We start from the raw sequence: 24,555 nt of genomic DNA, 5'->3' as shown, positions 1-24,555 counted from the left end.
GGATTAAAAATAATTTATCCTTCCTTATCTCCTTGAAGTCATGGTGACTTGGCCCAAAATGACCTTACATACCAGGTTTTAAGGGCCATGACAGAGCATCTACTTTGAATGCTGAAGGTTCCAGGTTCAATTCCTGACCTCTCCAGTTAAAAGGTTCAGGAAGGAGGTGACATGAAAGACCCCTGCCTGAGACCCTGGAGAGTTGTTGCCAACCTGAGTACACAATACTGACCTTGACAGACCAAGGATCTGATTCAGTATAAGGCAGCTTTGTGTGTTCTAAGCTGCCCTTTCTCACTGCTCTATAGCACGACTGAAATACCATCCTCAATTAAACCAACCGAGAAAGATGCCCATTAAATATATAACAATGTATCACATTTAAATTCCCTCACATTCCCAATTATGTTAAGGAACAGTCACTGAAGTGCACTGATACAACAATAGTATAATTGGAATAAGAGTTAGACAAACCAAATGAAATACAATCAGATCAAAGGAAGTCAATTGCTGGTTTGTATTTTTTTTTTTTTTAAAGGTCATACCTGGCATTTAAAAATCACTCCAAGTCCGGCCTCCTTGGGAAGTTAGTTCCATATCTTGGGCACCACAATAGAGAAGCCCTCACTCTGGGCCCTTACAAATTTAATTTCCTGGGCAGAGAGCCAGTGTGGTGTAGTGGTTAATAGTGGTGGTTTGGAGTGGTGGACTCTAATCTGGAGAACCGGGTTTGATTCCCCACTCCTCCACATGAGCGGTGGATGCTAATCTGGAGATCTGGGTTGGTTTCCCCACTCCTACACACGAAGCCAGCTGGGTGACCTTGGGCTAGTCACAGCTCTCTTAGAGCTCTCTCAGCCCCACCTACCTCACAGGGTGTCTGTTGTGGGGAGGGGAAGGTGATTGTAAGCCGGTTTGATTCTCCCTTAAGCGGTACAGAAAGTCGACATATAAAAACCAACTCTTCTTCTTCAGATGCATCTCAGAGCTGCACAAGAGAATTTGGGACTCACAAAGGAATATTATTCATTGGTTCCATTGTCCACTATGGACCTCAAAGGTAGTATATGGAGGTTTTCCAGGAGGTTTGCCTTTGAGACGCCGACTAGCCCCAGAACTCCTTTAGTCAGGAGGCCGTGTCACGTGCCTTCCACCCACACCCTGAACTCCATTTGGCAACTTGAAAAGATGTGGCAGACACGCTCAGTGTTGAGGGTTGCAATGAATATTGAATAGCCTTTTCCCGTAAGACTCTGTTGCTTTGTTTGACATCGGAAAGAAGGAAAACATTTGCAGTGAAACAATTGAAATTATATAAGCGGTTCTTTATTTGCATATCCCAGAAACACAGCATGCTTTTGTGAAACTTCAAAACGAACTCCAGACAATCCTCCTTTCAAGATAGTGTGTTTCTGAGCTGCTTTTTCATGATTTCTCCACTGTACAACGGGAACATTTTTTTCTTTAAAAAAGATCTTGTCCTCTTTTCATAAATTGTTCCTTTGGAACAACTGGATCTTCAGCCAATCTAAGATGGATAGCTACGAGTTGGGAAATACCTGGAAATCTTTGGGGCAGAGCCTGAGGAAGGCGGGGTTTGGGGGAGGGACTTCAATGCCATAGAGTCCAATTGCCAAAGTGAACTGATCTCTATTGGCTGGAGACCAGTGGTAATAGCAAGAGGTCTCGAGCTACAACCTGTGTCCACCATGAATTCACTCAGTGGATTTAAGGATGGGGCTCTCTTCTCCTCTCTCCCATTTGGAATATGGTTGACAGGTCCCTCTTCGCCACTAGTGGGAGGTTTCTGGGGCGGAGTCTGAGGAGGGCAGCGATTGGGGAGGGGAGGGACTTCAATGCCATAGAGTCCCATTGCCAAAGCGGCCACTTTCTCCAGGTGAACTGATCTCTATCGGCTGGAGATCAGTTGTAATAGTGGGAGGTCTCCAGCTACTATGGGGAGGGGAGGGGCGAGGCTAAGTGGTAGCACATCTGCTTGGCATGCAGAAGGTCCCAGATTCAATCCCCAACATCTCCAGTTAAAGGGACTAGGCAAGTAGATGATATGAAGGTCCTCAGCCTGAGACCCTGGAGAGCCGCTGATGGTCTGAGTAGACAATACTGACTTTGATGGACCAAGAGTCTGATTTAATATAAGGCAGCTTCATGTGTTCATGTGTACTACCTGGAGGTTGGCAACCCTAAAGATGGAGCTTTCCACCTTCTCCTGGAAACTTGCAACAGAAGTTCAGAATGTCAAGGTGAAAACAGTCCTGCTAGCTTTCCATCTTCTCTTGTAGATTCTCTAGTTCACGTATGATACCTTCAAGATCAAATGGAAGGGGCATATTGGGATCATCGTCTTCCCAGTATGGACGACATTCTGGTTTTTCGTCTGCTGGCAAACACTCTGCGAGTTGTGAATGGCACCTAAAATCAGCAAGATTAAAATTTAATTATTGGAAGCATTTCAGAGATCTCATTTTTAAAAAAAAAGATGCAGTATATTGATCCACTGATAGACAGAAGCAGCAACACAAGAGAATGAACCTGCGGACAAAATGAATGCCCACCAGAAAACTGAATCATGCACTTCTCTTCCTCGATGGAGGCTATTCCTATCTCTAGAGGGACCTTGGAGAAAGCCAATCACAAAGGAAATTTAGCTAGCACACCTTTTATGGTGAATTATTTTTTCATTATCTTAAGTCTTATTTGAAGTACGTGCTTTATGCTGTTGTTTGCTGGTTTTCGCGATATTACTAGATTATTGAGGGAGATTAAACCATGCGAGCCGCATTAAGGTCACCGGGACAGATTAAACAATATTGAGGGATGGGGTTTGTAAATCTGAGAGATTTATAAGTCTATCAGCTTTGAAGAAAGAAAGCCGAAGCGAGAACCCCGTAAAAAGATAGATGCAAATGAAGGTTAATAACAATTTCTGCTGATGAATAGGTGGGCAAAACTTCAACAAAATTAAATTAAGAGGTTAGTGTTAGGTAAATCCCCAGAGAAACTCTTTGAATTACAGTGTTTCATATTAAATGGATTCTTCATCAATACTAGTGAAGTCTAATTATAATAAGCAACTAAAAACTGCAGTCCCGTACAAGAAAAATTTTATGAGTGGTAAACCGACACATCTTGTAAGATTACTTTGTAATAAAGACTGCCGCTTATTCCTCCGGCATTAAGAAATGCGTAGCAATTCAGCGGATTCTTTCTTTAATTTAACAGCTGCTGGTTAATTAGCTAATGTTCATAAAGCAGCGCAAAGATGAAGAGGGCTCAGTGTGATTATAACACTTTCAGCAAAAAAAAAATCAAACGTCATAGAAATGAACGATTCTTTTATTGTTCACGGGAGAGCGTCTTGCAGAAAAATGTAATTTATGCAATGCAACGGGGTCAACATCGAGGGTCACAGATATTCTGATCCAAAGGGCTAGGATCAATTTTCATTGTTTGGGATAGCTTCTTTCCCCCCCTCTGAGAAACACCGGTCTCCTTTCTGACACATAGCAATGTTCTTGATTTCTCCATTCAAGCTTCCAAAGCTGTACCAATATTGCAACGATAGCTGAATATTTTCCTGGGGCTAGCCTGGGTAATTTCCTAAGCACCTAATGTCTTCATGATAACTAGCCATGTTTAAGTAACCAGAAAGGATCACTTGTTGGTCTAAAGTTAACCTGTGTTTGTGTCTGTGTGTGAAGTGCAGTCAAATCGCTTCCGACTCATGGCGACCCTATGAATCAACGTCCTCCAAAACATCCTATCCTTAACAGCCTTGCTTTTTCATTTTGGATTGTCTCATCATTGGGTTTTCAAGGTAAGGGTTGGTCAGAAGTGGTTTATCATTGCCTTCTGCGCAGTACTAGCCAGGGTTAGCTGTAGCGGCACTGCCATTGTCTATGAAAGATCCTCCACCAGTGTCACCTTCCACTACTGCTGCTGCCCAGTGGCTAACCTTCAAGGATTCCTCTGCCCCCATCACCACTGGAACTGCCTGTTCTCTTCTGCATATGTGGCCACTGATCCCTGAAGTGGGTGGAAGCATCTTCGTCTGGTGTCTCAGCTGAGACCATTCCATCTTGAGTGACTCTGCTAGGAGTTTAGTCTCTTGATAGAGTCTAGACTTTTTATGGCATTGCTCCAAGCCTCGCTGATGCACACAAACCCTCTCACCATGTTAAGGTGTGTGTCCAAAAGAGGGAAGGTTAACCTACAGTACCTCATTTCTGTATAGTTTGGATTATGTTGATTGTAACCTTTTAGAGATGTTCAGTTTTGGTGCTCCGAATGTGTTTAACAGGAATGTGCCATGGTTACTTCGTGCAACTAGACTGTTTGCCTCAATGAATGCATGTTTCATCTCATTCATTGATATGCCTGCCTCCCCCATCAAGTTCCAGCTGGTATCCTTACCTGCATTGCAGTGAGGCCTTGCAAAGGAACAAGCCAGGATTCAGCCAGGAGTTTCATCTTTGTACACCACACAAAACCATGGCCACCATGGCACCTGCAAACACCTTTCCTGGAGCCCACCAAGTGTTTTTAGAAAGTGGTGGATCCAGGTGGGTCTTTTACCCAGCAAGACCTCTGATTGGCCCCTGGAGATTTGACTGATCAGATTTTTTAAAATGTTGCTTTGGCAGCAGCTGCCAACACAGCACAAGGAGCTTCACTGTGACCAAAGGCAAGCTGCTGCAGATATTTTGTGGCTGGCTCTGCCTCCTGTTGTGGCTGCGCTCACCATGCTGTGTCAGGATTCCAAAAGGACCCACCGGCTCAAAAGGGCTGGGGATCCCTGGTTAAGACTAATAATGCAACCTTAAGCTCTGTTACACCATTCCCAGTGATGACAATGAGCTCAGAAGGGTGTAACTCTGCTAAGGCTAGCGTGTATGTATGATAATAAGCCATGGTTGAAGCCATGGTTGAAGTTGGTGCTTTGGAACACGGGCAGGACAATGCTGCTGCAGTGGTCTTATTTGTGGGCTTCCCAGAGGCCCCTGGTTGGCCAGTGTGTGAACAGACTGCTGGATTTGATGGGCCTCTGTCTGATCTGGCATGGCCTGTTATATGTCCTTATCATAGTGAGTGGAGTTCATCATGTTTGCATGATCACCCTAGCCCTAGATACATTACATCATGGTTTTGCACGTCTGAATCAAGCTTTTGACTATTAGTTGTACAACAACTAATAGTTTGTTTAAGCTAACAGGATAGAGGTGATGTGCTCAGAAATAACCACACTATTTTTCCAAGTAGATAAAAATCAATAAATGTAATGAAAATGTGAAACAATTACAAACATTCAATGAAAACAGCATGGATAAATAATCTGTTGAGGAAATCTGCCTAAAAAGCAATGCCTTGTGAGAAGATGCAAACAGAACGTTTGTCATGTTGCCACTTGAAAGAATGTTTTTTTGCATGAGTGGGGAGGCGTGCGTCAAATAAAACATGAGTAAAACTCCCGATTTTAATTTGCGGCCAAGGAGATAACGGACTCTCAACAATTAATCGATTAATGTTTTCAGCGGCTGCTAAAATGATTAACGCCCGCAGTTTGCCAGCTACTGCGCTGACCCCTTCGAGGAAAGAATGAAATGAAACCCAAACGAAAGGGGTCGTCCTCCTCTTGGGAGTTATTGATGGTAGCAGAAGGCCCAGGAGAAAACATACTTCAACTTTACACCCATGTTGGTATGCAGCTAATTGCGGCTCCAACCTCCTCGCACACTCAATCCATCCTCCATTACCCCGCCAGGACAGTATTAACACGTAACATTCCTATATATCTTCGGCTCCCCACATCAGCCTGTGATAATAGCATCTGTTAACATGCACTAAGCACTATTATGTAGCACATCACTTCATAAATAATAAGATTAACCGACCTCAGGCCTTCCGAGAAGAGTAATGTGTTCAAATGTTCTCATTATTTATTTAAAACAAGAATTAAAGGAACACAAGCTACTTTTGACAATCCTCTTAGCATAAATATTAAACTGTTTGCATTGATAAGCTGCGCCGCGCAGAAGAAAAGCGGATTTGTTTAGCGGGCCGCTTCGTAACAGTTGTTGAGCAAATACGGTTTTGGTGAAGGAGTTCTCAGAGGTGCTTAACTGGTCGTGTAGGTCTTGTGTCAGAGATGGGTTTTCTCTCTCTCTCCCTCCAATTATAGAGATATGCAGAAGAAGCTGAGAGTAATTACACCCTAACATGGTTTAATTCTTGGTCTATCCTTCCCCAATTATTAGGGTTGCCAGGTCCCTCTTGGCAACAGGCGGGAGGTTTTTGGGGCGGAGCTTAAGGAGGGCGGGGTTTGGGGAGGGACTTCAATGCCATAGAGTCCAATTGCCAAAGTGGCCATTTTCTCCAGGTGAACTGATCTCTATTGGCTGGAGATCAGTTGTAATAGCAGGAGATCTTCAGCTACAAGCCGGTGGCTGCTACAATACCAAAAAAGCAACTCAGGCTATGTATAGCTACTCATAGAACTATATTCCAAAATTTACAAAGTTACAATGTTTCTCACTGTGCACTATTAAACAGAACAACAGTGTCCCATATGACAATACAATTTTACCACGCTGGCACTCCAGATGTGAAAGAGTCACATCTTTGGTTCTTCCCAAGTGATCTGAAGCTTCCACCATGACTTGAGTACTGCAGGAAGGATGTTCAACGCATCAACTCTTACACAACTTTGGCAACACCATGAGTCAACACTACTTTATGTCTAGGGTGTCACAGTATTCTTGGTACTTTGTTAGTGATGGTCAAACTTCCATTGGCTCAGTTTGCCAATAGATGCTCCCTTTTGGGACACTTGAAAATGAAGCTCCCTCCACCCCCCCCCATTTTTCCCTCAAGCACTCCAAATTATCTCACTTTTGATGGATTCTTGCACCACCATTTCAGAACTGCACTGGAGCGATTGGGAGGGAAAGGCATTGCTCTGGTAACTCTGCAGCAGTGGGTGCCTTTGACATGTGATTTGCTTTTTTTAAAGGTCACATTTACATTATTCATGGTATGTCTGTGCAACCTACATTTTTTTTTCTAACTTGGAAATTCCCAGCCAAATTGATTGTGAAGAGGCAAGTTATTATTTTGCGAATGGCATTCCCATTTTTTAAAAAAGTCTAGTCCATTTTAACAGTCAATGACAGTTGCGTCCAGAAGTAATCCGTTTCTGAACATGCGCCAATGCAGCTACCAGTTTTGAGCACCTGCTCATATAAACACCGATTGCGCAAGCGCATAAGAGACACATAGGCTCGAAATGTATCTCGGCTAGGGATACCGAGCAAGAATTTGTGGATTCAACCCAACACGCCGAGCTTGGCAAATTCTTATTTCAAGCCTGCCACTTTCAAACTTTGGCGACTTTGTAACTACTGGCTAACAAGCATGGCTCCCCGTGTCTGGAATCTGTAGCCGACCATGAGCCATCTGGGTATTTTCCCTAGGGTTTTACTTACATTTCAATGATTGGGGTGTCAACTACATTAGGAGACACTGGTCATGATGCTAAAATTAACCACTTTAGCTAAAGTGTGTGTTAATTATGGGTATGCAAGCAGTCAATAAAAGGTTAATGCAAGAGTCAAAAGGATAAATTTATTTCAGGATTGCATCACTCAAGAGACTAAAAGACTAACATTATGCGTGGTGTTTTTAATCAATAGGTTTTATACTAATGTGCTAACCATTTATTTTAAAACAGTACTCTCCCGCCCCTTTCCCCTCCAAGGCAAAGATCTACCGTTGATAGAGGAGGAGAAGGAGCTTGCAATTCTTTAACGAAGAATTCACAGTCTAAGGACCGGTCTAGGTAGGCAGTACAATGAAGTGATGGCAGGAGGGTGGCCAGGTCTCCTGCTATAATGGGACATGCCCCACCCCGAACGCTTGGGCGTTCACCGCTGCTCATTAGAACAGTGGTGGGAATGAGGAGGGGACAACAGGCATTGTGTCAGTTCTGGCACAAAACCATAAGTGATGTCAGTGTGGCGCCCTAGGATCCCACCAAGACTCTACGGCAAAACCACAGAGCTTTGGCAGAATCCTAGAGTGTCGGAAACGTCACGTTGCTGTCATTTCTGGTTGCATGCTGGAAGTGAGGTCATTTGACAACCAAAATGTAGCACTGTGGCTAAAGAATATACTTAAAGAACTGTACTGCAGTCAGTTTATTACAATTTTAAACAAAGCTGTATTGATATTCCGGTTATACAGCAGTTTCTATAATACAATTAAATAACAGTTGCCGAGTAACAAAGGTCTGTATGAGAACAAGTTAGAGAATCCCTAGCTAAGGGATAACAATTGCATATCCAAATTTGCAAAACAATAATGACAGCCAATAGCTGATGTTACAAATGACAATATCCAAATTTGTAGCTGAACATCAAGGGCTATATCAAGCTGAAGTGAGGTCATGACATGTCTCCGTCCCCTGAAACTGCCGTCAGTTGCCAGTGCTTGGCTGGCAACCCTAGGTGGCCGAGCGCTAGGGTGGTAGAACGGGCTTGTCATAACGATAACCTTTAGTACCAAGACAGGGTCGTTACGATATGGCATTGTAAGATTAAGGATTTCAACAGGTCAATCAAATGTGGCAAAAGCTGGCTTAATATGCAATGTATTATTTATATCAGAGTTAACGGCATTGTACATAACTTTTATGAAGATTAAAAGACCACTTAATATTATGTACATGGCTCTCAATCTTTCAGAGCAGGTGCCAAGTCACTTATTTGCATCAACAGATGATAAAAAAAAGGGAATCCGTTTTTTCTAGGTAGTTATTTATGTGAGAGGGATTTTGTGGGGCTTTAATCTGTGCAGATCATTTGTCAGCTGTTCAGATTTCCCACGCCATAGCAAGTATTTATGGCAAGTGTAAGGCTGCTTTACCAAAGTTTAGCAGTTTGCTTCCACAAACAGGAATGTTTATTAATTCGTTATGACTCTTTGGAATACAGGTGTCTTCTTTATGCTCCCAAGATAACTGCAGTTGGGTAGTTACAGCTAAGCATGAACACACGAAGCTGCCTTATACTTGGTCCATCAAAGTCAGTATTGTCTACTCGGACCGGCAGCGGCTCTCCAGGGTCTCAGGCAGAGGTCTTTCCCATCACCTACTTGCCTAATCCCTTTAACTGGAGATGCTGGGGATTGAACCTGGGACCTTCTGAATGCCAAGCAGATGCTCTACCACTGAGCCACAGCCCATTCCTGAAACCTGCAGCAGCCGGGGATGGCGTGGCCGTGGTGCCACCACTGCGCCTCCACATAGGATTCGCGGCCCCAAACATTTAAAAAAAGGGGGGGGAAGCCCCATAGAGAACAGTGATGCTGGCATAGCACCACCGTTACAAAAGGAGGCGTTCCTGGGCTGAAAGGGGTTAGCAAGATGCCTACCGGCAGCTCCGCCCCCCAGGACACCCCAGGAACGCCTCCCAAGATGCCGACGTGAGGACCTGAGCCAGCAGAGGCCAAGCCGGCATCCAATGGCTGTCTAAGGGGGCTGGTGGAAGTGGCACAATGCCAGCGTCCATGCCATTTTACCCGGCACAAGTGGCATGGACACCAGTGCTGGGGTCACATTGCCTCCTAAGGTGATTCGGCCCCCGAACCTCAGGAATGTGCTCTTAGATATTCTAGAAACTAAAACAGTGCAACTCTAAAGAGAGCCACACCCTTCTAAACTTATTGATTTCAATAGTCTTAGAAAGGTGAAACTGTGTTTAGGATGGCACTGTAATTATCCCATACCAGGACTTTTGCATCTTTGGACAAGACAACCAAGGATGTAGATCCTCCAACGCGGTTTGGGGAACTGTGGATGAATAGGGTGGATTTTTATTTTGTGTTAAGAGCCATCTAGAATATATTTTGTATATTGCTTAGCTCATTTCCATCTCATATTGATAGAAACAGTTTTGAAAGGTGTTGTAGAGCATTGTGTAGTCCATATATCGTCTTCTAATTCTTTTAGATGAGTTTTTGGACCAGGGTTTTCATCCAGTCATTTGATAGAGCCTAGAGATTCTTCCTCTTGCTTGTTCCTGCCTTTAAGCTACCAACAGTTCAAAGTTGGCAAAAGACTTCTGTCCAAACAGTTTTTAATTTTAAGGTTATATAACCCTCCTGACTGCAGTGGAGAAAACCTAAACGCAGGAAACAAAGGATAGCTTGATCAGTGCTACAGGTAACATACGGAGTCCTCGACTCCTGTTGAGCCCCAAACGTTTTGTTCTATGGATTTTTTTAATGAAATGCGAAGATCCAGTGAGATAAAAACACCTGATGTGATACCTCATAAGCTGCAATTTTTTATAAAGAGAAGCAACAGCATTTGCTAACTGACAAAGCGAGTGTCCGTTATGGCACGGACAATTTAACAAATTATGCCCATCCTTAAGTCCGATCTTTCTCTTTGCTCTTCCGTCACACGAGCTGTTAAAGGGAAAATTTATGGCAGCCAATTAAGGTTTAGGGCCCTCAAGTAGTAGCCAGAGAACAATTTTATACCTCGGGCCCATTTGTCAGTATGTCAGTTACATAACCGTGGTGATGAATGAGCTACCTTGACAACCGAACAGTTAGGACTTTCCGACCTCTGATCTCGGCCACATGATAGGGGTCACCTGAAACTCACTTTGCTCCTACCTGACCACCGCGCGACAATGCCGAGGTCAAATGGCTGGGATGATAATGTGTATCATGTCCGAGGTGGCCCGGTTATAAGCTTGAGGGGACGGCCGCGTCGGATTCCGCAGGTCTGCTGCACAAAAGCTGTAGAACAACTTCAGAAAAGCAGGCAACAAAGGCGATCCGATTTCAAAGGCGGATAGAGTGACTTTCCTCGGCGCTCAGGAGAATGGACTCAGTGTTCTTTCGCAGCAACAATGAAAACAGAACACGTCGGATGGAACCGTAACTCGGCTTTGGAGGAAAGGAGGGGGGGAAAGTCCAGTAGCCCCCGAATTCATTTATGCCTTTTGTTCCCTGCAATAGGAACTATTATCCGTTTATTGAATATCTTTGTACGCCGCATGAAACTATAGATGTATGATAGTTTCAGAAGGCAGTTGCGTTGGTCTGCAGTTGAAGAGCTAGATTAGAATCTAGTAGTACCTTAGAGAGCAATAAGGTTTTTGGGAGGCAAGTCAAAGCTCCCTTTGTCAGCTAGAGGTATATGAGCGTGCCTTTTAGGTTTGTTCGTCTTTGTCGTAGGTGTTCTTGAGATTATTCATTCTTATACCACCCCGTTGAAGCTCAGACTGGTGTAAACGAGTCTCGCCCTTGTTTTGTCCTCACAACAACCCTAAGAGGAAGGTTGATGCTGTTGCCATTAGAGCTCTCTCAGCCCCACCGACCCAACAGGGTGTCCATTGTGGGGAGGGGAAGGGAAGGCGATTGTAAGCGAGTTTGAGTCTCCCTTAAGTGGTAGAGAAAGTCAGCATATAAAAACCAACTCTTCTTCTTCTAATCTGGTGAACCGGGTTGGTTTCCCCACTCCACATGAAACCAGCTAGTTGATCTTGGGCAAGTTACAGCTCTTAGAGCTTTCTCAGCCCCACCTACCACCACCACGTCCACCTCCTCCTCTTCCTCCTCCTCCGTTTCAAATATTTTTGGGTGCTACGGTGTGGCAAGAGTTCACCAGAGATTAGTGCCCAAATCTGTTTCAAGAAGCAAGGGTCCTGTCTTGCGATACGGTAAGTCCTCTGAGGACAACTATGACCTCAGAGCATGTTTTTTCGCCCTCACCACTGTATTAAGAAACATGCCTCAAACATAGTGGTGATTAGGAAGAAACAGGTCAAGGGGGCACAATCTGCCTGCAATTTTGAGTCCAGCATCTCTGGACATTTGCTGGAAGCGAAAACTTTTTGAGTGACGCGCCTGATGTGTACGAACGCCAGACGTTGCCTTGCATTTTGTAGCTGCCCGTTCCTTTTCTGAGCTGTCCTGGGAAGATGAGAACAATGGGGAGGGAGGGGAGGAGGGAGGCATTCCCGTCAGCTCACCTTGCTAAATGCCACAACATTTGCAGAAACATGATGCTTCGTTCCCTCCAAACGACAAACTTTGCATTGTAGGCCACCAAGGCCCTTTCGACCGTTTCCGTCTGCTGCGTTTGACAATCGCATCAATTGCAAAAATGCATTCTTGAATATCTGAGCAGCAGCCCATACATATGCATGCACACACACCTTTCCATACGGGCACGCAGGTTGCCGGATCTTCGCTCCAAAGGGTTAATCGGGTACACAAAGCTTTGAGTCAACAGAGAGTCTATCTACAACAAGGGATCTGCACAGGAACGCACCCATTCCTTTGAAGATGTGTAACTTTTCCTGGTGAAAAACACAGAGTGTGTGAGGCCTCTTGGAGAGGCAGGCCTGGTACAGCTGCCAGCTTGCCCCTATAGGGTTGCCAACCTCCAGGTACTAGCTGGAGACCTCCTGCTATTACACATGGGATCACACATGAAGCTGCCTTCTACTGAATCAGACCCTTGGTCCATCAAAGTCAGTATTGTCTACTCAGACCGGCAGCAGCTCTCCAGGGTCTCAGGCAGAGAAAGGTCTTCCACATCACCTACTTGCCTAGTCCCTTTAACTGTAGATGCCGGGAATTGAACCTGGGACGTTCTGCATGCCAAGTAGACGCTCTACCACTGAGCTACGGCCCTTCCCCAACTGACAGGGATCAGTTCACCGAAAATGGCCACTTTGGCGATTGGACTCTATGGCATTGAAGTCCCTTCATAAACCCTGCCCTCCTTAGGCTCTGCCACAAAAACCTTGTGCCGGTGGCGAAGAGGGACCTGGCAACCCTATGTCCCTACCTTCCCTGACCTCCATCAACAGCCATTCTAGCAGAAGAATAGGGTTGCCAACTCCAGGTTGGGACATTCCTGGATATTTGGGGGTGGAGCCTGGGGAGGGTGGGGTTTGGGGAGGGGAGAGACCTCAGTGGGGTGTAACGCTATTGAATCCACCTTCCAAAGCAGCAACTTACAATGTGGTATAGTGGTTTAGAGTGGTGAACTCTAATTTAGAGAACCAGGTTTGACTCCCCACTCCTCCACATGAAACCTGCTGGGTGACCTTAGGCCAGTCACAGCTCTCTCTGAACTCTCTTAGCCCCACCTACCTCACAGGGTGTCTGTTGTGGGGAGGGGAAGAAAAGGCGATTGTAAGCTGCTTTGAGACTCCTTAAAGGTAAAGAAAAGAAGGTATAAAAACCAACTCTTCCTCTTCTAAATAAAACAACAATTATTAAAAAAAACACATAAAAGAGCAAATTACAATTAGGACTGCCAATACGGTTGCCAACCTCCAGCTACTAGCTGGAGATCTCCTACTATTACAACTGATCTCCAGCCGACAGAGATCAGTTCTCCTGGAGAAAATGGCTGCTTTGACAATTGGACTCTATGACATTAAAGTTCCTCCCCTCCCCAAACCCCGCCCTTCTCAGGCTCTGCCCCCAAAACCTCCCACCAGTGGGGAAGAGGGACCTGGCAACCCTAACTGCCAATATTTTAAAAAAGAACTAAATTAGTCAAATGCAATCCGAAACTATTAATTTATATTGTTATAGCTAACTTAAATATGCTCTGTATTTTGTGAACTTTGTATTTTAGGACAAAATCTCTTATGAATCGTAATGCATAAATGAAAACTGAAAATGCAAACAACTAAACAGCGTTTGCACACATTCTAAAGGTTTAAACAATATGTTGGATCAGAGATCTCTTTTTTTTTCTTTACATCCCCAGAAGAAGCTGTGGGAGTAGGGTTGCGAACACCAGGTTGGGAAATTCCTGGAGATTTGGGGGTGGGGCCTGAGTGAATAGGATTCGGGGAGGGGAGAGACCACCACAGGGTGTAATGCCACAGAGTTCACATGCCAAAGCAGCCGTTTTCTCCCTGGAAATTATCTCTGTGGTCAGCTGTAATTGTGGGAGCCCTAGATTTAGGCCTGGAGAGATCGTGAGATCCGGAATCCCACGTTTTCATAACCACCAAACTTGGTCTTCCTTGGGGTTACAAAGATAAGCCTAGATAATCCTAGGATTCCTGTTTTCTTTTGGCCACAGCTAACAGATCTGACATACGAGCAGCAAGGGAACCATGAACTGGCCTGAGTTCTTTTATGAAGACTGAATTTACGTTGGCCCAGAGACCTTCCTGCGATTCACACGCTACAGTGGAAAACAAAGGAAGACATAAAAACAGTGTGGAGAGGGATGATGCATAGAAATGCCCCTCCCCACCACCTGCCCTTTCAGAATTGCCAGGATTCAGTAAGGCCTGATAGACTGGGATTTTGAGAAGAGGTTTGCAAATATTTTTAAAAGTCAGCATTGGTTCTTCTTCTTCTTTTTACAAATATTTTATTAGGGGTTTTGAGGGTACATTAGATAGGAAAAAGGGAAAGGGAACGAAAGGGGTATACATCACTGACTTGCGAGAGCCCCAGCATCAACATTTTAGAGGCCCCGTTGTTCATCGTTAATAATATTCTACCATGATTACGTATTTTCCTACTTAATTCTAATGTCTTAGACCCAAAAGTACCTTTCATAACACTTTTTATAAAAGCTCTATTGATTAATAATAATAGTAATAAACTTCCAATATCCGTTAACTAGACTCTTCTTTTACCCATTTGTATTATATTGCTCATTTATATTACTTAAGACATCATCTTAATATACTACATTTGTTTACTATTGTCCAAAATGTCTTCTATTGTCTCTCTTGTTTGTTTCTTGGTATTTGGGAATATTTTAAAATCCATGTATTGGTTTGATATTACGCAGCGGCCAGGTCCTTTTATAATCCACAAATTTATAACCCAGAGTTATTTTATTTATAACCCACACATTTGATTTATTTTCTTCCAATTTATAATCCACCTAATATTGTTAAATTTGTAATCTGCATGTTAAATTTGTAATCCACAACTTAAATTTGCAATCCACAATGTATTTTCTAGTTCAGCTAGTTCACTAATGGTCTATAATGTCTGCTCAAAAACCTCTCCAATTTGACCCTAACCAAATAGCATTGGTTCTTCTGTCACTTGAGATGGGTTCTTTAAGATCAGATTTGTTCTTTAAGATACTGTAAGACATGTAAAGTCACATAAAGAAATCAATCTATTTTTCCACTGGTGTCATGGATAACACATTTCTGGATCAGCTTCTCTCTCCACTCAAGATCAAATTGCCAAGGATTATTGGCAAGGATTATTAGGGAGATGCTGTGGCACAGTGGAAGAGCCTCTGCTTGGCATGCAGAAAATCCCTGGTTCAATCCCCGGCATCTTCAGTGGAAAGGACCAGGCAGTGGATGATAGGGTTGCCAGATCCCCCCTGGCCATTGGCAGGGGATGGGAGGGGGTAGGGTTGCCAGATATAGGTTGGGAAACTCTTTGAGATTTGGGGGAGGAGCCTGGAAGGACCAGGACCTCAGTGGGGTACAATGCCATAGTCTCCACCCTCCAAAGCATCCATTTTCCCCAGGGGAACTGATCTTCAGTCTGGAGACGAGCTGTAATTCTGGGGGATCCCCAGGCCCCAGCTGGAGACTGGCATCCCTAATAAATGCCAGCTTGACACCCTGGAATGCTGCTGCCAGTCTGAACAGACAATACTGACCTTGATGGACCAACAGATGGACCTTGATGAACCAACAATACTGCCCTTGATGGACCAATGGGGAGGGGCTGTGGCTCAGGGGTAGAGCATCTGCTTGGCATGCAGAAAGTCCCAGGTTCAATCCCTGGCATCTCCAGTTAAAGGGACTAGGCAGGTAGGTGATGTGAAAGACCTCTGCCTGAGACCCTGGAGAGCCGCTGCCGGTCTGAGTAGACAATACTGACTTTGATGGACCAAGGTCTGGTTCAGTATAAGGCAGTTTCATGTGTTCATGTGTTCAACAGTCAGATTCATTATAAGACAGCATCATGTGCGTTCAAGGATTAGTCTTCTCGCCCAAGGAATTATCCCTTCCAAATGTCAAGCAGGGAGGATGCAAGTCCTCATTCTACCGGCAACTGAAATTCTCAACTGCAGAGTGGATCTTGCTTTCCTGGGATTCTCAGTGGGGATGGGGGTAGAGATGGAAGTTTCTAGGGGTTTCAACACAAGCAGAAGAACCAAAACTGAGGAAGAAACATGGTAAGTGCATCTGCGCATATCCATGTTGCAGTTCGGCTCTCCCGGAACAGATGTGGGTTTTCAGCCAGATGCTCTTCAAGTCACGACCCCGCCTGCAGAAATGATGTAATGAGCATACCTCGCAATCCCGATTTTATGGTCAGAGCATTTGAACGTTTTTAAAAAGCACTGTAGAAGAAGTTCCAGCATTGGCAACACAAAAGGTGGATGACTCAAGATGCAAACCCCAGCCATTCTTTTCTTTTTTTAAACCCCCCCAAAAATCTACAGTTTATATTGGTTGAACGAAAAATCACATTGCACCCGTGAAACGCTGGAAAACAGGAAGACAAGGGAATTTTAAATTCTGAAAACACGCGGTTTATTACGGCAAATGCTGTAAATTAACGTCCCCGATTACCCATGATCAGACATGAGATCTGAGACTGTTGTTGCTTGGTCATAAAAACAGTCCGAGAAAGAAATCGAAAGCAGATGAATCCTTATGAAAGCCCATCTGGTAGGCACGAGGGATAGGCCCTTTCTTTGCGACTGAGCACGTACAATAAATGCAGAAGGTGACTCGATCTCTGACAACTTCAGTCAAAGGGTCTCAGGCTGAAGGCTGGGAAAGGCCTCTGTTGGAAAACCCTGGAGAGCCACAGCCAGAGAAAATACAAGCAGTATGACTCTGTGTCTCAGTTCAGGAGTCTGGTGTAACCATGGTTTTAAATATGGTTCATTTGTCCAAATGTGAGCCAGTCCACTAGCAATAGTTAGCTAGGGAACGTCAACCCAGGATCCGACACCAAGGTTTGAACATGGTTGACTAACCACAGTTAAGCACAGATCAGACATTGCACAAAACAATGGTTTTAATTAAATTTCATTTGATTTGTGTGACTGAATGCAGGGCAGAAGAAGAAGAAGAAGAAGAAGAAGAAGAAGAAGAAGAAGAGGAGGAGGAGGAGGAGGAGGAGGAGGAAGAGGAGGAGGAGGAGGAGGAGGAGGAGGAGGAGGAGGAGGAGAGATGTGACTGGCCCAAGGTCACCCAGCGGGCTTCATGTGTAGGAGTGGGGAAACAAATCCAGTTCACCAGATTAGTGTCTGCCACTCATGTGGAGGAGAGGGGAATGAAACCAAGTTCTCCAGATCAGAGTCCACCACTCCAAAACATCGCTCTTAACCACTATACCACGCTGGCTCTCCAGGTTGGGAAATACCTGGAAGTTTTGGGGGTGAAGACTGAGGAAGGTGGGGTTTGGGGAGGCTCAACAAGATAAAGATCTCATTGAGCCAAAAGATTAACTCCCAGAGCTATTCCTCCAAGGGTTGATATGGCAGGCCACAGAAGCCCTATTTACAGTGCAATCCTAAACAGAGTTATGCCCTTCGAAGAAGAAGAGTTGGTTTTTACATGCTGACTTTCTCTACCACTTAAGGGAGACTCAAACCGCCTTACAATCACCTTCCCTTCCCCTCCCCACAGCAGACACCCTGTGAGGTAGGTGGGGCTGAGAGAGCTCTAACAGAGCTGTGACTTATCCATGGTCACCCAGCTGCCTTCGCGTGTAGGAGTGGGGAAACCAATCCAGTTCACCAGATTAGCCTCCACGGCTCATGTGGAGGAGAAGGGAATCGAACCCTGTTCTCCAGATCGGAGTCCACCGCTCCAAACCACCACTCTTAACCACTACACCACTACACTATACCCTTCTAAGGCCACTGACTTCAACAGAATTCAGTTTCTTAGGACTGCACTGTTAGTGAAATAGACTTCTGTGTTTACACAGTACAACGTGAAGATCTTTGAGTTGGGATCCCAGCGCTGCTTCTATTAACTATGACTCCAGACCCGTCGGGGAAACCAAAGCATTTGTTTTATGAGATACAATATACATTGCTGGCTCTGAGCCATTTCGCTACAAAGGCCTTTAATGCTTTGTTCTCTTTCACTTTAGGGTGATGGAGAACAAATAATGGCGAAGCCTTCCTTCACTCCCCAGTCCGTCTGATGTTTATCTACAGACGCTTCAAACACCCAATTTATGTCATTCACTCTTATGCCGCGACTTCAGGAAAGTGGGGAGGGGACAGAACGAAAGGTAATGTAATATCCCGAGATCTATGGAAGATTGAAATGACCTTGGGAGTAAACTTCGTTGTTGTCCTTAAAATTGGCCTTGCCTGAACTGAAATGACAAAATTGCTTTTCAATAGATCGTTCTGCCGGTTCTGAAATTCCTCGTTGGATGGAGTCATTGGAACGGGGCATAACCTGATGATAATAAAGGCAGCAGAAACTTGGGCTTTTCAAAGAAGCGATTCAGATGGGCCCCTTGTTAGGGCTCATGAATTTCAGGCAGCATGTGTGCTGACCTTAGGGTTGCCAACATCCAGGGGGTAGCTGGAGATCTCCAGCTGTTACAACTGATCTCCAGGTGACAGAGATCAGTTCACCTGGAGAAAACAGCTGCTTTGGAAGGTGGACTCTATGACATTATATCTCATTGAAGTCCCTCCCCTCCCCAACCCCACCTTCTTCAGTCTTCACCCCCAAAATCTCCAGGTATTTCCCAACCAGCAGCTGGCAACCCTAGCTATACTGGTTAGAGTAAGGGATTAAGAGAGCCATCCTAAGCAGAGTTACATCCTCCTAACTCCACTTCAGTTCATGGAAACCAGGCAGGAAACCTGGGTTTAATCCCCTATTCTATCATGAAACTCACTAGGTTATCAGTCATTCCGCCTCAGCCTAACATACTTTCAGGGCTGTTGATATTATAAAATTGGGAGGGGGGCATCAGCATGTATCTTGCCTGGAACTCTCTGTAGGATAGATAGGATTTTTAAAAAATAGATGTGTGCTGCTTATAATCTATCAATCATCTATCTAGAACAGTAGGAGGGAAGGTGGAGGAGTGGTAGTTGGTTTTTATACCCTGATTTTCTCAACCTTTAAGGGGTCTCAAACCAGCTTACAATCAAAACTGGCTTACAATTGCCTCCCCTTCCTCTCCCAACAGATACCTTGAGAGGTAGGTGGGGCTGAGAGAGTTTGGAGAGAACTGTGACTAGCCCAAGGTCACCCAGCTGGCTTCATGTGTAGGAGCGGGGAAACAAACCCAGTTCACCAGATTAGAGTCTGCCGCTCATGTGGAGGAGTGGGGAATCAAACCCGGTTCTCCAGTTTGGGTTCCACCGCTCTTAAACACTATACCACGCTGACTGGTGACATCTCATCAGATCTCGGAAGCTAAGCACTTGGACAGTCAGACTTGGTATGAAGCAATTTTATATGTTCAGTTTTAACAATGCACAGATCCAACATTTAGCTGGGCTGACCTAACAATACACCACATAGATTAATTGCTCCAAACATTTACCTTCAAAAATCTTCCTTCTAGCACAAAGCCGATTTTTAAAAAGTTTTTTTTCCCCACACGCAATAATTCATAAATCCTTCTTAACATTATCTAGCACAAGCTCTGATACAAGCAGCCTATTCAGCAAAACACAAAGGATTTCACTTCGGTTCCTCTGGACTTTGCCACAGCTTTCGCAGAGGTTTAAAGCTAATCGCCTATACATTGGTGTTTTTTCTAATTAAAGTGGGCCTTTTGCTGTGTGCTTAGAGGCTGGCGTGAAAGGAGAGGAGGATCAATACTTTTTTTTTGCACATCTGTATTTTAATCTACTTCTGAGCAATGACACACCTGAAATGTTGGAGTGTGGGTTGGTGGACCATATTTTCCAAGGGTTGCCAGCCTCCAGGTGGGGCTAAGGTTGACAGGTTCCTCTTCGCGGGAGGTTTTTGGGGCAGAGCTTGAGGAGGGTGGGATTTGGGGAGGGGAGGGGCTTCAATGCCATACAGTCCAATTGCCAAAGCGGCCATTTTGTCCAGGTGAACTGATCTCTATTGGCTGGAGATCAGTTGTAATAGCAGGAGATCTCGAGCTAGTACCTGGAGCTTGGCAACCCTAGGTGGAGCCCAGAGTTCTCCCAGAATTGCAACCGATCTCCAGGCTACAGAGACCAGTTCCCCTAAAGGAAGTTGTAGCTTTAGAAGGTGGGCTCTATGTAGGCATCCCAGGTGGGTGGTTTCCACCCACAATCACCCATCTGCTCCGGAGCGGTGATTGCGTTTACCCACGAAAGCGCCGCATCACCGCCGCTGCTTTAGCACTCAAACCCCCAAAATTCCAGCACTCGGCCACTCCACCTCGGCCCCCTAAAACCTCCCACCAATCGAGAGGGGAGACCGGGCAACTCTATGGCATTATACCCCACTGAGGTCCCTCCCCTCCCCAAACTCCACAACCAAATCTCCAGGAATTTACCAAACTGGAGCTGGCAGCCCGACATTTTCTAGAAGAAGGGAGAAACGTTGGAGTGGCCACAAAAAGGACAGTAGAAACATTGGAGGGAGGCCCACGAAAAGGACAGTAGCCCTGTTCACAAGTTACAGTGAACACACGGACAATCTGCGTACAGGGTACACTTGATTTTTTAAAACTATGAGCATTGATGCCCAGATGGTATTCAAACTGGAACTCACGAATGAGGTAGGATGGAGATTCAAGCTTATTTCTTTCCCCTTTATTGAAACAGTTTCCATGAATGTGGCTGGGCATTTGCATAGATAATAATGTGACCCAAAGTCACTAGCTAAGTCTTCGACCTGAAATAAAGCTAAAGGAACACCACTGCTTTCATTCTCAGGCTAGCGTCTCACAAAAGATGCTCGACAGGACAAAAGAAACCCCTGCTCTGCGATGTGATCACCTTTCCTCAGTTAAGCGGTTGCTTCTTACGACGTCTTGGAATTGTATAAACCGAGAAGGTCATACTAAATCAAAGGACATCATCTCCCTGTTCAAAACACTATTAACGGGGAAAAGAGTCTGAACAGCGCATTACGGCCCCAAGGTCACCTGGGAAACCACCGGGCCTTGCTGGTTACCCCGTAACAGCTCGCAAACAACTTGATTAGCTGCAATAACCTTGTGCCCTTGCGCCTGGACTGATGGAAAGTCAGGTTTGTCGGCAGACTGCTAAGTTGGAACTTGCAAGCGAGCTGTTTGGCAGAAGGAAAGGCCAGGGAATTCAGACAACTTATCTGGACCTCTGCGGAGTTGGGGAGGCATAATAGCTGAGAGACTAAGCTGAGAACCAAGAGGTTACTAGTTGCAATTTAGGTCCCGCCACTGTGCCATATGATCAAATGGTCATCTTTGTACATCTTTAATACAGACGCATTTGGGTCGTTCTGCTCATTTTTCTGTAGGAATGCAAACTGGACTTGGGCCCACTACCAGTTTTCAGCTCCAGCCCTGCCAAATGAATACGGAAATATAATGTTGACCCATTATACAGAATTGTTTTAAGGAGAACTGAGAGAACAAATGGATCTGTTATCCAGACATGGAAATCCAGGAGCTGGTTACAATAGTGTACTAGCCACTATTGGAGCGGTGAACTCTGATCTGGAGAACTGGGTTTGATTCCCCACTCCTCCACATGAGCGGCGGAGGCTAATCCGGTGAACTGGATTTGTTTCCCCACTCCTCCACATGAAGCCAGCTGGGTGACCTTGGGCTAGTCACACTCTCTCAGCCCCACCTACCTCACAGGGTGTCTGTTGTGGGGAGGGGAAGGGAAGGTGATTGTAAGCCGGTTTGATTCTTCCTTAAGTGGTAGAGAAAGTTGGCATATAAAAACCAACTCCTCCCTCTTCCTCTTCCTCTGTTCCAGACAGTGAATTCTGGGGCAGGATGATCTTTGCTTTTGGCTGCTCAGAGTCAACAAAACCAGAGACTCAGATGGGGCCAGATGTACCCTGTCTTTGCAAGATGGCACTCAGTTTGGACTTTTCATCATCCATGTTTGGAGCAATTTCAGCAGCAGAGGCCTCACTTCGAGCAGAAAGAAAATGTGTCCCATCCATCCATCACCTCTTGGTCCATCGGCCCCATTACAGGGAGGACAGGTTTGCCTTTCAGAACTGATTTGCTCACCCAAAATGCAGAGTGGTGACTGGCTTCATACATGTCAAAAGAAACTGGGCCTTTTCTCCCTCTCTCTCCCTGTACGCCGCCAGGTTCCTTCAGCCCAGAAAGAAACGTAACTTTAATTTCATCTGACTTCAATTGTGTTCAAATTACAGCAAAAAAAGGAAGGAGACAACATGCTGTAAATATTTAAAGAGACAGAAAATCATTGGGAATCGCGCCTTTATGAATATTTGATGAAGAAAGGTTAGATCTACCGCTGGTAAATTACAAGAAATTATGTCCGTCATGTGACTCTGTCAGCAAAGGTTAATACAAATAGGTTTGGATTTAGTCGAGATGACAACGGGGATTAAAAAAGATTTGTCCTGTCTTCACCGCAATTAGTTTTTCTTCCCCCCTCCTATTATTAGTGTAACAGAGTTTATCATTTGGATTATGGTAGCCGAGCCATACCTCTTGGAGAAACCGTTATGCTTCTTTGCAGTGGCAGTTTCACAAAGCATTTTCCATCTCTGCTAATCTGGCTCTTAATTGTGCATTTCCAAAGGGAAGGAACAAGCCATTAAGTCGCTGAGCGCTAGCCATTCTTGGGGAAGGGCCATGGCTCAGTGGAAGAGCATCTACTTGGCATGCAGAAGGTCCCAGGTTCAATCCCCAGCATCTCCAGTTAAGGGGACTAGGCAAGTAGGAGGCGTGAAAGACCCCTGCCTGAGACCCTGGAGAGCCTTCTGTGTTTTCTGGTGCCCACTTCCTTCTTGCCCATAGGATATTTTCGCAAAAGCAAAGAGCTCGTCCTGGCTTTCCTCCATCTCTTTAGAGCAGTGGGTGCTTCAGAAGAGTCCAGAAGGCATTACCTTTTGGTCTGCAGGGAGCACCCGTACAAAACCAGCTATTTTCATCCTAGGACGACACATGGCTTGCAGCCTCCCAATATTTGGGAACTGGACCCAGACTCCATGGCAGCCCTTTGGTGGTTAGTTGTGTCTCCCACAACAGCTATTTGGTGGTGGTGCCCACTCAGTGTTATCAAAATTCCAAAAGTACCCACAGGCTCAAGTTCTTGAACTTTATTGGGGAAACAGATATGTACCATTTTAGAATGTCCTCCAAATTTTAATCCCCAGGTCTGAGATATAAATAGTTCAGGAAACACCACCTTGGCTACTGTGGCATCATATGAGTCTGCAATATTGATACGAAACCAGGGTGGAGATTTATGCTGACAATATCCTTGAGCTGTTTTCTCCCAAAAGCTTGCTAAAGTATTGGCTTCTGAAGAGCAAACATTGCCTTAAGTCAGTTAAAATGAAGAGTGGAGCTTGACAGAAGTAAAAACCCAGTTCAAAGAAGGTCAAGATAATGGAATCTGGCAGGATTTACCTTCATTCACGTTTGATTTAGCTCACAAGATCCAAACCAGGAGCTCCTGTCCTGTGCTCAAACACAAACAGATTTAGTGCCTGTTCAAACAAAGAAGAGTTGGTTTTTATACCCCATTTTCTTCTAGCTTAAGGAGTCTTGAACCAGCTTACAATCGTCTTCACTTCCCCACACCTTGTGAGGTAGGTGGGACTGAGAGTTCAGAGAGAACTGTGACTAGCCCAAGGTCACTTAGCAGGCTTCATGTGTAAGAGTGGGGAAACCAACCCGGTCCACCAGATCAGAGCCTGCCGGTCATGAGCAGGAGTGGAGAATCAAACCTGGTTCTCCAGATTAGAGTCCACCGCTCTTAACCACTACACCACATTGGCTCTGGTGACACTCCTGAACTAACATCACCTAACACCCTCAAATAGTGTCTTGTGTGTATGGTTCATCGCCACTTCGGTAGAAGAGGCTGACCCATTCAGCATGCTAAGTCATTAAGTAGTGAATCTCCATGTGTGAACTGGCTCATAGTTTCATATGATGAATGTATACACATGGTGATGGAACGTGCCATCAAGTTGCAACTGCCTTATGACAACCCCATAGGGCTTTCAAGTCACTAGGTGAACGGAGGTGGTTTTCATTGGCTGCCTCTGTATAGCAAACCTGGGCTTCCCTGGAGGTCTCCCATCCACGTACAAACCAAGGCTGACCCTACCTAGCTTCTGAGATCTGATGAGATTGGGAAAGCCCAGGCACACACATGCAAACAATTCACTATGCAATCAAACCAATGTTTGGATGCAGACTGAGGCCGAAAACGCATGCTTGCTTTAGCCTCCTTTATTCCCTGTTTCAGCCAGGATTCAGTCAGGATAGAGCACATGCGTTTTCGCCGAACGTGCGTTCAATCCTGGCTGAACCCTGGCTGAAACAGGGAATAAAGGAGGCTAAAGAGACCGTGCG

General features: G+C 45.1%; 1 protein-coding gene across 1 annotated transcript in view; it reads right to left on the bottom strand.

The window, feature by feature from the left end:
• Positions 1-2,265: 2,265 nt before the first annotated feature.
• Positions 2,266-24,555, bottom strand: part of FTO (FTO alpha-ketoglutarate dependent dioxygenase) — a 265,813-nt gene continuing 243,523 nt past the window's right edge. Inside the window, exon 8 of the mRNA XM_056862878.1 lies at positions 2,266-2,430. Coding sequence (XP_056718856.1) covers positions 2,277-2,430 — 154 coding nt within the window. The 3' untranslated portion in view covers positions 2,266-2,276. The remainder of the gene's footprint in view (positions 2,431-24,555) is intronic.

The sequence above is a fragment of the Euleptes europaea genome, chromosome 17 (assembly GCF_029931775.1).
Source record: "Euleptes europaea isolate rEulEur1 chromosome 17, rEulEur1.hap1, whole genome shotgun sequence".
NCBI classification, from domain to species: Eukaryota; Metazoa; Chordata; class Lepidosauria; order Squamata; family Sphaerodactylidae; genus Euleptes; species Euleptes europaea.
This window is presented reverse-complemented; position numbering and strand designations above follow the sequence as displayed.